The sequence below is a fragment of the Anastrepha obliqua genome, chromosome 1 (genome assembly GCF_027943255.1).
Source record: "Anastrepha obliqua isolate idAnaObli1 chromosome 1, idAnaObli1_1.0, whole genome shotgun sequence".
NCBI classification, from domain to species: Eukaryota; Metazoa; Arthropoda; class Insecta; order Diptera; family Tephritidae; genus Anastrepha; species Anastrepha obliqua.
The window spans coordinates 17,886,055-17,900,110 of NC_072892.1; the positions used below are offsets into that span (position 1 = coordinate 17,886,055).

A 14,056-nucleotide genomic window follows, 5' to 3' on the forward strand; every position below is an offset into this window, starting at 1 on the left:
TACATTTGGCCTAAGATTTTTGATGGTTTTCTGCGCATTTCTGCTTTTTAATGATTATTTCATTGCTTCACTCGCTTAGCGAATCGCATGGAACATTTATAGTGTTACACTGGCAGATGCATACAACATTTCGATTTCAACAAATACAAGCACTTAGAGTGGAACTGTATTTTGAATACGCGGCAGCGTTTTGTTAGCAAAAAAATTGCACGAAACAAAAAAACTCACTTCAAAACGAGGGTCGTTTAAAAAATCCGTGCAAAAATAAAAACTACTATATTAAATTGTAGAGAAGGTTTCATACTACAATTGAAGAGAAGGGTTGACACAAAGTCATGCAGCCTGACCGTAGGACTTTTCATATTTACACAGACGCCTCTAAGACTTTGGACGGAGAGGGAGCGGGTATTTACTGCTTAAAACTAGGGATTAGACAACCAATCAAGCTGTCGGATCAGAGCAGTGTTTTCCAAGCGGACGTTTTAGCTGTTGCGAAAATTGGGGAGCAAACCTACGTAGAAACTGAAAATAACTCAATAATTAATATTTACGTGGACAGTCAAGCAGCAATAAAAGGAATAACCTCATATTTTATTAAATGTAAAAACGGCCAACGGAGCAGGAAAGCCAAAGAAAGACTAGCCGCAAACAGAAGACTGCACATCTATTGGGTACCGGGTCACAAAGCCATTAAAGGAATCGAAGTAGTGGAAGAGATAGCTAAATGTGCTGTTAACCTACCATTTGAACAAGAGAACGACTTACAAAACCGTTACAACGAATCCATTCATATCCTATCAAGAGAAGAGTGGGCGCGGTGTAACATTTGAGGGCAGGGCATGGTAAACATGTTTACGGATGGCTCGAAGTTGGACGGAAGAGTTGGTGGGGGAGTATTCTGCGAGGAGCTCCCTATCAAGCTCAAATTTAGGATGTAAATACTTACTCCGACAGCCAAGCGACCGTGGCCTCGTTGTTTGTGCGTTCGAAATTAGTAGGCTCATTTGGATTCCCGGTCACAGCGGCATAGAGATAATCTAATGGACTGGTGAGATGGCTAGACAGCGGACCCTAACATATTAAACATATATCCTGCATGTGAAGGCACCCCGCCCGACACTAACCACCTTTTCCCGTGCCCCTTAAAACCCACTCGTCTCACTATAGAAAGATTCCAGGGCCAACCTTAAGATGAACTAGACGAAGACGACCGGTGATATACACTACACTGACTTGTATTACTGCTACAACAACAACAACGGTTTCATCGCAAAATGAGAGGATTAGAATTCCCTTTAGAACCTGGTCTGCTACTAGAAAGATGAGCCTCGCGTCAACCCAGCGAGTGCTGTGCTAGTACGCAAAGTCGCAAAGTCCTTTTGGCCACGGGTTGATTGGGGACACTCAAATAAACTTCTCAGGCTAACAAACCCGCAGCTCTCGAATTTGTCCGTTAGGTGTCTATGCCGTAAGCCTTGAGATTGCTTCAAACCTCGGGCAAACATTCAGACATTTGGGCTCTTACTCCTTTTGGCTACACCTACGAATATTGTGGGTTTAAATACCACACATCTGGTGAAATTCATCGATAGCTTGAAGCGGTTAATACAAACGTCAATCGCCACTGTTGGTCGTCATCCTCTAATCCAAAGCCCCGTATTCCTTCTGTTTGGTTCCTTCCCTTCTACTTTTCTCCTCCCCTCCACCTGTTTGGTATCACAATGGAAAACTTTTGAATTTTTGTCGAGGTGGGCCCATCATAAGGGCAGCCATTTATGCTAGCCTAACCTAATATACAACGAAATAGACGACCACATGAAAAAGATAGTGAAAGCTAGGCGGACTAATCTGACCACATGCAAAACTGCAAAAGTCATGTGTAGAACTAATGACAAAAAAGCGACTTATTTCGTACCTATGCTCTCACCAAAAGACTGCAGGACTATTATATTCAAGGCCTAGACAATAACTCAAAAATAAAGCCTCCAGCGCAGCTCAGATTTGCTAAAAGCGTTGAGATCCTACGTGATGTCTACCTTAAATCTTAACAGAGGTCAGTCTCCATCTGGTATCGCTAGGGACCAAAACGTCTATGCATGGCTTAATGCCACCCGGATTAAACTTACTAACCTCTCACATGACCCTCGTACTTATACTAAAAGCAATACACTTGCGCAGCATACAACTTTTGCTTATCAATAACAAAAGAAAAATTTAAGGGGACCCTGTGGTCTAGAAATTTCAAAAAATGGATTTTTTGTTTTTTTAATATTTCAAAAGTATAGAATCTAAAGAATAAACTGTGAAATTTTCATGCAGAAATTCCCAATTTTATAGCTTCTAGGTAAAGAGCGGTCCGCGCGCTCCTGTAGCTCAAACTTTAAACTCATTTATCTCGAAACGACGTTTTTTCGGCATGGTGTTGTCAAAAAACGATTCAACCGAATCGTCTGAAATTTTAATATGTTGTTCACAACATCAATGGCTATCGCTCGTACTCGAATCATATTATTATTTCAATTATTTCGTTTTTTTTTATTAAGAAACTGAAAAAATAAAACGATTTTTAGAGTGCCAAATTCAAAACCGCGCCATTTTGGAAATTTTTTTTTATTCCAGTACGACAGGGTGACATAGCTATTGATTAATAATTTTTTTGGCTTTCGTGTTTCAGATAAATAGAAGAGCCAAAATAGACAATACCATACAGGACCAATTTTTCAGGGGGGTCAACTTCAGCGCCATTTTTTAAATTATTAAAATTAAAATTTTTATTTTTTCATTTTTGTTTGTAAAAGAAGTTAAATAGAAAGCCTAAAAAATGTAAATATTTAAATATTTTTATTGCAAAAAAATTCCTGAAAATACCTCAAATTTTCGAGCTCTAGACCACCGGGGCCACTTAATCAAGAACTTTCTAATTGCCAAGGGGCAGCGCGTACTGAAGAATCACTGAAAATGCATTAATGTACGAATATATTATAAAAAATAAATATAAGTGGATATGCATTTGTCTTTTCAACTGTAGACTTTCATTGCATTTTAATCCTTTCTTCATTAGCACATTGATGAAAGGCCTAACACTGTTCAGTCTTATGCCACGCTAGCAATCGCTCCCGACTATGGTGACAGATTATCTAGTACAACATCTTGCAGGTTGTGCTGTGATGAAGAGTAGTCTATGGAACACTTAATCACCAACTGTGAGGCATTAGGCCACCGGAGACACAGAATCCTGGGCTTTTACCTACTAGAGGAGGAAGATCAACAATTTCTCCCACCTAAGGAGCTGGTTCGATTCCTAGGTATATTAAATAATTATAATTAAGTAATTAGGGGCGCACAATAGATCAATCCGGTCGCAGTGCATAAAAGCCTTAGCCGAACCCGTACAACCATTACCATTACCAGTGGCAGTGCCACTCAAAAACATGAATTTAAGTATATTTAGGTGGCATAAAAACTTCGGGTACATCTGAATTCAAATTTATTTAGTTATTTTACATTGTTTCGTTCACAGCTTTATGATCAGCTCGTCTACCCACTGCGTTGTAGTTTACATATGCGCATCCCGCTCAACTGCGCGTTTACACACACACACACACACCCCTATACTTACATCAATAAATTAAGCACTTGTAATGATGGTATTGAAGGAATAGCCGTATAAGTGGCTGAGCAACTGAGTGGCTTGTAGCCGTGCATTCATGTATGTGTATACCTGTGTGTGTATTCATGCATATATTGTTGTTATTTTAGTGGCTTTTATTTTTTCATTTTTGTTTTGAAAGTTGAGCAGGGAAGTCTTGAGAAAGACGCAATTTTTTATCACAACTTTTACTTTTTCTTTTGCCCACTTGAATTTCATGTATGCGAGTGTATGGCCTCGTGTGTATGTCCACTTTGTGTGTATGTATGTATGTATTAGTATGTATTCACAACTGCGCATGTGAATGTTGGTCGGCTGCTCCGACTTTTAGGTATTTTGTAATTATGCAAAAAAAGAGCGGAGAAACAGTAAAATGCTGTAAAGCCGTGCAATGAAAACCGACATCAAAGGGAAATCAGCAACGATAAAAAGCGCCAACATCACCGACAACACCAACAGCAGCACTGTAGTCATATGATAAGACCCATATCAAATGCAATAAGTGTTGCATATTTCGAAATTTGTTGCAATTTTATTTGCAAACAATAAAAAGCTTAAAAGTTAACACTTTTCTTATTGTTGTGTTTTCTCTCTTTATTTAATTTACTTTATTTCATTTCATTACATTTCTTCTTGTGTCTGGCATCGCTGCTTTTTATGGGCGTACATTTGCAAATGTGTTGAAAATAAAAAGCAAAAACAAACAAAAAAAAAACAAGTTTGCTTCTGAAGTCTTTTGTTGGCTTGCGGCAATAAAGAGTGGCAAATAGTGGCACGAATTCGTAACGTTCGGCGTTGTTTTGGTATTTGGGTGCATCGAACCCGTGAAAGATTTATGAGTGAAATTGACAAATCACATTGAATGGCACAGCGGTGACAGTTTTTCGCGTAGCATCAAGGATTTATTATCATAAACTGGATGGAGCGTTAATTTTATTACTTTCAGGAGTTTTGCAATCAAGTTCAATATAAAAGTTCAGCAAAGGCATGCATTTACCGGCAATAACCACTCACTTTTACTCCGCAATTTACAACAAAGTGGCTTACATTTGGCTAATAGACTGCCGTGTCATTCGTTTTTTATGCAAGACTTTTAAAAATTTGCAGCTCTAATAGATATTATCAAATTTATTTGTTCATCATTGCCATTGCAAGCAAAAGCATGAAACTGAAAATTTTGCAAGCGTCATTTAGGAGTTTTTTCCGCGCTTTAACCGTTAAGTCGTCAATTAAAGTTATTGCCAAAGTTGCTATTACAACGCGACACACAATTTTGTTTCAAGGTAATCCACCCAATGAGCAATTAAAGGGCGTTGCTGGTGATTTCGAGACGCAGGTGAATATTGCCGAATAGCTACGAATTTTGTTCAACACTTTTTATTTTTATTATTATTTCTTGTTTTTTGCCTTTTGTTTGTGTATTTGCGTGTGATGGCACAGCTAGAGAGTTTCGCGGACGATACTCTTAAATCAGCTTAAGCCAGCCACATATGGCAACAATTGTTATTGTATACTGGACTTTCGTTGCCAGCAGAGACCTCAAAAAATAATATTTATAGACAATTACAGCAGAGATTTTTTTTAAATGGAAAATATAGGTATTTTTGAGCTTTTCGGGCCAACGGTGTGTCATACTTGAAAATTATTGTTAAAAAAATTGCTTACGACATCCACGTTTATTACCCGCTTATATGATATTATTTACAAAAAGGAAAGCTCTAGGTTTAATATTTCGTTATATGTACTGGCTGCTAAACCGCAAATCCACCCTCTCAATGGACAACAAACTTATCCTCTACAAATCTGTGATAAAACCAGTCTGGACTTACGGAATCCAACTGTGGGGTACTGCGTCAAATTCAAACTTGGAAATCCTGCAGCGTTTCCAGTCCAAGACTCTACGCACCCTAGTCCACGCTCCGTGGTACGTGACAAATGCCCAAATTCATCGGGACTTAGACATCCCTTCAATAAAAGAGGAAATACAAAATGTAGCCAGTAAATACCGAAATCGACTTCAATCGCACCCAAATGAGCTGGCCTCTACCCTCATGTCACCATCATGTGTCTTTTTAAGGTTGAAAAGAAAAACACCAATTCAGCTCGTCCAAGAGCCATCTATAAAAAATTGAATTTATTTATTTATTATTATATTTATTAGGAAGGATATTTCACTGGAAATATTCCTTTAATACTAAAATCAAAGCCACTCTTAAATGTAACCAAATATTTGTAAAATGTCTTCTAAGAACTGTAAGTATAGACAGAATACAGAACAAAATAAAGATTTAAATAAAAAAAAAAAATATGATATTATATAGATATATATTGTATATATATTAACAGCGAATTTGGGTAATGAAACTTCACTCAATCATATCATCTGGTACATATAGGGATTAAAATGTAAATATTGGGTTGGCAATTAAGTAATTGCGGATTTCACTCATAGATGGCTTCTGTTGAATTTTTAGGTTTTCAGACGTAGTACAAATATAAAACATATTTTGGTATTTGATAGTTGGCAATTCAGCTGTCAATCAGTAAACAAATTTTTTGATCGGTTGCGTAGTTTTCGTTTGGCGTTCGTTGAAAAATGGAAAATCAAAAGGAACATTTTCGTCATATTTTCCTTTTTTATTTCCGGATTCTATACGTCATCCACTCTTATTGGGCCAAAAATCGTTTTCAATTTTTTTCTCTCCATGTTAGCAATCTGTGAACAATCAGCAAACTTAACAGTCCACACCTCACGTATGCTGCCACATGAAGATTTTGTACCTGCGTAAGCCGCCTCGATATCAACAAATATTTGGTTTTACTAGTTTATTTATATATTTATTAAGCCATTAAGCTTTCATATTAATTGTGTATTAATTAAAGATAGTTTCTTTTAAAACATGGGTGCTAGAAATTGACTTTAAAGCTATGCTGTAATGCATCTCTTTTCCTAAATTTTCTGTAGAATCCGAATCTGCTAGGAACGATGTTGAAAAAGAAATTAAATTTTCGCATATCTTCTTTTTTCATTGATTTTCATTCGTGCCATTCATTCTTGATTCCCGTACTAGTGAAAAGGACTTGGTGTATTACAATTGAGCCAAATGAGTTTTAGCTTAGAGTATTCGACGAGAGGTTACTGCTGCCATTCGGTTGGTGCCGACAAACAGTTTTTCAATTAAGACAGTTTTTCATTCTCATCCTAAATTGGGTCCACTAAACGAATTGAATTAAATTTGTATTAGGTGTGCAACTAAGTTCCCGCTGTTTGTCAATAGATGCCGCCAGCAGTGTGTGCTAGTCGATTCTAACATAACCTAAGCATCATAAACCAAGCTTAGGCATATGATAATCAAACTACTTCGACACGTTAGTGAATTTGTTTTGGTATCATAAACCAAATGGTTTTGTGAAAATGTCTGATTTTGTGCCGAATAATCGTCATTTGCGGAAAGTGTTAATTTTCCTCTTTCATTCGAAAAAACAGCGGCTGAAGCGCATTGAGAACTACAAAAAGTTTATGGAAATCCTGCTTTAAGTGAAACAACGTGCCGAGATTGGTTCCGTCGCTTCAAAGACGGTGATTTTAATGTTGACGACCGTCCGCGTGAAGGAAGGCCAAAAACTTTCGAAGACGCTGAATTGCAGGCATTGTTCAATGATGATCCATGTCAAACGCAAGAAGAGTTTGCTTCAGTATTAGGAGTTACCCGCCAATCCATTTCCAAGCGATTGCATGCTTTGGGAATGCTTCATAATCACTGGACTTGGGTGCCTTATGAGTTAAAACCAAGGGATGTTGAACGTCGTTTCGCCTGTGAAAAACTGCTCCACCGGAAAAAAAGGAAGGGTTTTCTTCATCGCATCGTGACGGGTGCTGAAAAATGGATTCAATACAGCAATCCAAAGAAAAGAAAGTCATGGGGATTGTCCGGTCATGCTTCTACGTCGTCGCCTCGGCCGAATATTCACGCTGCGAAGGTTATGCTATGTATTTGGTGGGACCAAGTTGGTATTATTTATTATGAACTCTTAAAACCAAGCGAAACCACTTCACTTCGACTTCAATTTATGCGATTGAGCCGAGCACTGTGCGAGAAGCGGCCGTAATACGCGGAGAGGCATGAAAAAGTGATTCTACAGCATGACAACGCTGGGCCTCACGTTGTCAAACCCGTTAAAACCTACCTGGAAACACTGAAATGGGAAATTCTACCCCACCCGCCATATTCTTCAGATATTGCGCCGTCTGATTATCACCTGTTCCGATCGATGCCACATAGTCTAGCTGACCAACAGTTCCATTCATATGAAGACATCAAAAAAGGGCTTGATACGTGGATAGCCTCAAAAGATGAACAGTTTTACCGCGACGGTATACGAGATCTACCAGAAAGATGGGAAAGAGTAGTAGCCAGCGATGGGCAATACTTTCAATGATTCACTTGTAACCATTTTTTCGGAATAAAGTTATATTTTCATCAAAAAAACAGCGAGAACTTAGTTGCGTACCTAATATATTCTGAGCTTTTATTAGTTAGGGAAACAGAAAATGATCGTAAACAAAAATGAATGAATTTGAAAGTCATCCATAAAATTTTGGGATAACTCTTTTGTATGGATATATATTTCTTGTTTTTGTTATATTGATTAAATGCATAAACAGGCAATTGAAAGCATCATTCATTTCACCATTTTACTGGCGTCGTAGGACAATCATAGTTGACACTTTTGCACTAGACAGCTGCGGCAGCACAAGCAGACAAGCAATGGAGCGCGTAAAGATTAAAACAAAGATTTCAAACCACTAAAATCATTTCTTTTAGTAAGAAAGTTATTCAAAAACCATATCGGATGATTAATTTTGCGCTTACACCCTTTGTTGGGTGTTTACCTCTACACCTGCACTGATTATTTCAGTTCGTCTTGTTGTGTTTTCACAAATGAAGCGACTTACTACTTTATGCCGCCCTCAAATGGCAAATAGTTTTTTATGCGGCGATTTTTCATGGCATGAATTTAATCGGAGTTTGGTTCTGTCCTACCCACAGCTGGTTTTAAACCCAATTCGACAACGAGGTGTGCTTTACAGCTCTAAAAAACACCCTTCATAAAATATGCCATCATATCTCTGTTTCTCAGTTGCTGATTTTTAAGTGCATATCTAAAAATCTACATAGCTTTGATTGCGTGTTGTAGCTTAAGTGTTGGTTTTATTGTCTAAATTTCAGCAAATTCCTAACCTCAAAAGCCAACAACATCTTCCGCACTATCTGACGCTATCTTCCAAACGCTCGCTGCCAAAGCTTTTTCGATGTACGCTGCTGCCGGTTCAGCTCGTTTGCCATAAAAATCATTCATTTTAATTTCTTAAACACGTTTTAGCAAAATTTATTTATCGAAGTTAAATTAGCCTTTTCCTTTCAATTTATTCTATTTGGTATGCAAATTTATGTTATTTTCCAAAGCGTCAAAAATCTCGTTTTTTTGTTTATGTCATTCCAAACTGGTTGGACGTACGCGTTTTAAGCACAACAGAGGAAGAGCTAATCTTCGATTCCGCTGGCAAAGGGTGGAGCTGACAACAAACACCATTAATACAGAATGACGGAAACTTAATGCAAAGAAATTCAAACTAAACAAATTAAAATAGCGAAAGTTACGTTTTCGAATATTTTATGGGCGCTGTCACCTTTGCGATGTAAAATGTGTAAATTAGAATATAAATAAAAAAAGGGTTTTTGTTGATTAGCTGAATATCGCTTGAAGAAAGTTTTTGGTGCTGACAGCCGAAACACGAAATATTTGGAATCTGGTAATCTAATATTTTTCAAACAAAAACAAAAAGGTAATGAAGAGGTGATAAATAGTCGCTTTTTAAACAAAAAGAAATTCTCATGAAACTGAGAGTTGGTGTGGAAATGGGAGTTGAAAACTAAATGTTGGTTTGATATGTGATTTGAATTTGGTTTTTGATTAAAAAGTGTAACATTTGTAAAAACAACAAAGAGCGAAATTTTTCTGCACCTGCCTCCACACGCACCGACTGCAAATATTTTTGTTAATTTTTTAATTTAATATTTTTTTTTTTTGCATTTATACAGTCTTACTTATATGCCTGTGCACAAGTGGTTCATAAATTATTTACCTATTTCATATTTATGTAAAAATGCCAGCCTGCATTCCTTTTGACTGTAATCTGCGAGTACAGCAGCAGGTTGCTATGTAAGTACGCATGCACAAATATCTCAGCATTCATACCGACGCTAACCTCCTTTTCGTTTAGCGCAGTTTTGCAATTTTGTGCAGTGGAATGGTACCCATTAAATTCAAGCAAAAAATTGCAAAAAAAATCCTAAACTACTCGCACAAAGACTCGTTCGAGTGAGAGGTTTAATGGATATGTCCATGGCAAAAATGGCATTCATCTAAGCCCCATGTTTAATTGCGCGCATTTTTGCAAAAACTACATACACTCAGCATAGACGTAAAATAAAGCAACGATTCAAAAGTCGCGAAAATTGTTGAGAAACATAAGAGACTGAAATTTCGCCCTAAAAGTCGTCGCGTGGAAAACAAGACATTTTGTTGATCAACACGCATTCGACAAAGCGCCAAAGCCCAAAAACGAAAAAGCAGCAAAGCGCCAATGCAATCCAATTACCTTCTACGCTAGCGCAGCTCGCTAATTTTATGTACATTTCGTGCGCCACAAAATGATACCGGCAAAGTGCAGATTGACTGTTAACGCTAACGCCAGCCCACCCGCTAGAAGTGGCCGCACTGACTTATCGCATTATTGTCTCATAGCGCGCCACTGTTTCTAGCCCCTTCAGCTGAGCCGATACGTACTGGCACACTCACACACTCAAATAGTTATGTCTACGTTTATAGTTCAGTAAAAAGGCTTTTAACTTACCGTCTCGTTTGCCTTGGTATCGACTGTGTCCAGCAGACCGGCGCTTTGTGCGTATGTTGATTTCGCGACGACTTGTATGTGAGGTCGCCGCACTCGGACTGCCACACTTGCAGATTGCCTTCGGCTGGGTAGAAGGTGTACAGGCTATTGGTAGCCGAGGCGATGACCGGCGATCCACCAGCTGCTGCGACCAACGCAGCAGCGGCATCGCCGACATTCGCTGGATTGAGCACTGTTGTGGCAGCTGGCAGTGAAGCTGATGCTGTGCTCGCCGACAATGTCACACTCGAAATGGGTTGCACCAACAAGGCTTGCCCGGCAGCCGTTGAGCCAGCTCCCACTCCCCCGCTGGGATATTTGTAGTTCATCATGCGTGTGTTGGTGGCAACATTGTTGGGCACGCCATGCGGGCCACCCACGCTATGCGCGTTTTGCACGCCGGTGCTCGTAATGCCGCTGCCCTCGTGCTTAAGGATAAGCGCATTGGCAGGGTCATAGCCATGGCGATGACGTGAAATGGCATCAACTGAATGTGAGCGCACATTAGCGCTGCGTGGTAGAAGCAGCGTGCGTGAAGCGTGCACTTGCATGCCGCCAACGCCCCCTCCGACGTTGTTGCTGCTGTTGTGGCTAGCGTTCGGTAGCCCTTTGATCACCGCAGGCGACATGGCGCGCGTGCGTGCGCGTCGAAATCCACTGGCCACACCACCGCCGACTGCGCTACCGCCGGCAGTAAAACGATGATTGTGCACTGTCTGATGGCCGGCGGCGGAGGCCACCATGGGTTGACGCTGTTTTTGATACTGCAGACGTTGCGCTGGTAATGGTGAAGCACCGGCGCTGCTCGTTGGCGTTGTTAGGGCATTGCTAGCGCGTGCCACATTGGCGGTCAGTGCGGCCAAGTTGGAACTTGCGCGGTATTGTGTGCCCAAATGGTGTTTGTTGTTGCTGTTCCCATTGCCGTTACTCGCGACCAGATAGTTATTGTTGTGCGCTGACTCAGCCGAGCCACGTCGTTGTTGTTGCAAATCCAGTTCTTTGTGAAATTTGTCCATTGCTGTATCGGATGCTTGTCTCATGTCAGCAGCAATGGAGGAGCCGTTGGTGGTGTTGACAGAGGCGGCAGCAGGTGCCACACTTATCGCTGGCTGACGTCGTGTAATTTGAGGCGGCGGTGCAACCATTGTCAGCAAGCGTTGCTTATGCAAATCAGTCTTCATGTTCGCTTTTGTTGCTGCTGTTGTGCAGATGCTAGATGAGCTTGCCGTACTTGTTGTTGCTGTCATGGCTGATGCCGCCGCTGTTGATGCTGTTAGGCCTCCCGTGGCCGCTGACGAGAGCTGGGCAAGCGTTGAGCCGACACCTTGCTTTGCTACAACAACGCCTCTGTTGCTGTTGCTGTTTTTGTTATTATTATTATTGTTGTTGTTGTTGTTGTTGTTGTTGCCGTTGCTATTAATCTGACTACTATTGTTCTGACTGTTGTTGTTGTTGTTGTTGTTGTTGTTGCTGCTGCTGCTGCAGCTCGTTCCACTTGTTTGATGCTCTGAATCAGTGGACACCCGATCCGGATCACTTTCGAAACCTTCGTCAAGGGATCGTGTTGGGCTCAGTATGGGTTTGGAGTGCTGCTCCAGTTTTGTGCTGGTTCCACCAGCTGTCAATGGTGTCAGCATCGTTGTTGTGTCCAGCTTACTAGCGTGCATTTTTTCGTTCACACTTGGCGTATTTCTTGTTTCTTGTTATTGTTTTTGCCTTTTTAAAGCTCGATGCAAGTGTCGGGTATTGTTAATGTTTGCTATTGTTATTGCTTTGTGATAATTATTAAGTTACAATGCGACGCGCTGCAACTTGTCGTAACGTTCCCTTATAGCCACTGCAGAGACAATTCAGAGTCTGCTAGCCCTATCATATAACTCGGATAGCAAAATACTTTGTTCCACTTGGTTGCGCGTTTGCGGCTCGAAAAGGCGTAAGCCCGGTCTATTTTGCCTAACTTTAAAGCCCAGACGATTTGCGACAGCGTTCGTAATTTTTAACGTATACTGTTTCTTTGAGTTTTGCTATGATATTTTATTGAAATTACGATGATATGAATTTAGTTGAAATTTCCACCCATCTTAGGCTTCGTCGATACACATCGAATAGCACAGGTCAATTTAACAGAGCGCCTAAACTCACAGTTCTACGAATTTTCATTCAGTTTCCATGCACCACATTGAATGGGGAAACTTTTCAGTACACCAACACACACGCAACTACAAAAGAAAATTATTTAATGCACATTCTCAACTTCGATTCACAATTTACTATTCACCTGCGCGTTTTACCTTTGCTGCTATTGCCGCCGTACGCTATACAATATCCAATTTCCAATTTCAAATTTCTACTTTTATTTCTATACTTTTATTTGTAGCACTAATGCACAAAATATACGTTTATTTGTTTGTTTGTTTTGGCTCTTCTTTGCCCACTTGCTTTTCTAGCATTCAGAGATGCTGTAGCTGCCGGCAAACACTTGTCATTCGACTTCGTACACATATGAATATTTTTATTACCCTGGATGCTGTTATTTGTCTGCGTTGCGGCAGTCTCACTATCACCTTCGTTGTATTAATTCGATATTTCGTTTTTGCGATTTTAAACTCTGTTCTCCTCAACACATATGTTTTTCAAAGTGCTGCCCAATTGGCTTATTGTTTGATTTTTATATTTGATGTACTTCGAGCGAGTATTCGAATGTTTTCCGTTAACACGTATGTTACGTATGAAAATCGTTTTCAAACTGATCGTCGACTCGAACGCGCATCTGCTAGACACCAGCATTGTGCTGCTACCACTGCTAATACAAGTATTTTTGCGAGTCTCACATCAGCTGATACAGCTCTGCCGCTCCCAGTGAACGGGTTAATACAATTGCCCGCTACTCAAGCTCATATTTGTAGCGGCGACGTTATCTTCGGGGTTTGCAATGAACAAAACTTGCTGCAGCGTGCCAATTCTGTTGTGCGTCTCATTTGTCAGGCTGTTGTTGGACATTAATGTGTCAAATACAATATTTTTAGCTTCATGATATCAGGACACATGTTAAGTGAAGACTCTGCAGTTCGAAAGTTTTTGAATTAATTAAAAAACAAAATTCTGTTTTGGGAATTTAATCGAATCGAATGATGTAGCAACGCTTAACGTAAAGCAATTATAGATGTGTTGGCATCTAATTTAGGCTTATGTGTATTCCCGTTTTTTAATTGAGCTTTAAAATATTTTTTATATATTTACTTTCTTACTTCTTTACTTTGGTAAAAGTCCTTCCTCCGTTTCCTTATTGCTGCTTTAGTATTTCGCGCCGCTCGGGAAATTAAAAAGTGGAGCCATTTTTGCTGCAGTACAGTTTTATAATTAAGTATTAATTCAGGTTTTCACGACTTTGATTATATTCCTAGCGCATTTCCATCGACCATACAAATATGTGGATTTTTTGCTAGCCA

General features: G+C 39.7%; 1 protein-coding gene across 1 annotated transcript; it reads right to left on the reverse strand.

Moving 5' to 3' along the window:
* Positions 1 to 10,564: 10,564 nt before the first annotated feature.
* LOC129252971 (probable serine/threonine-protein kinase nek3) lies at positions 10,565 to 13,336 on the reverse strand. The gene is made up of 2 exons (XM_054891176.1): positions 12,886 to 13,336; positions 10,565 to 12,826 (listed from the first exon to the last, which is right to left on the reverse strand). The coding sequence occupies exon 2, from the start codon at positions 12,272 to 12,274 to the stop codon at positions 10,565 to 10,567; it is 1,710 nt and encodes a 569-aa protein (XP_054747151.1). The 5' UTR covers positions 12,275 to 12,826; positions 12,886 to 13,336.
* Between the last annotated feature and the right edge of the window lie 720 nt (positions 13,337 to 14,056).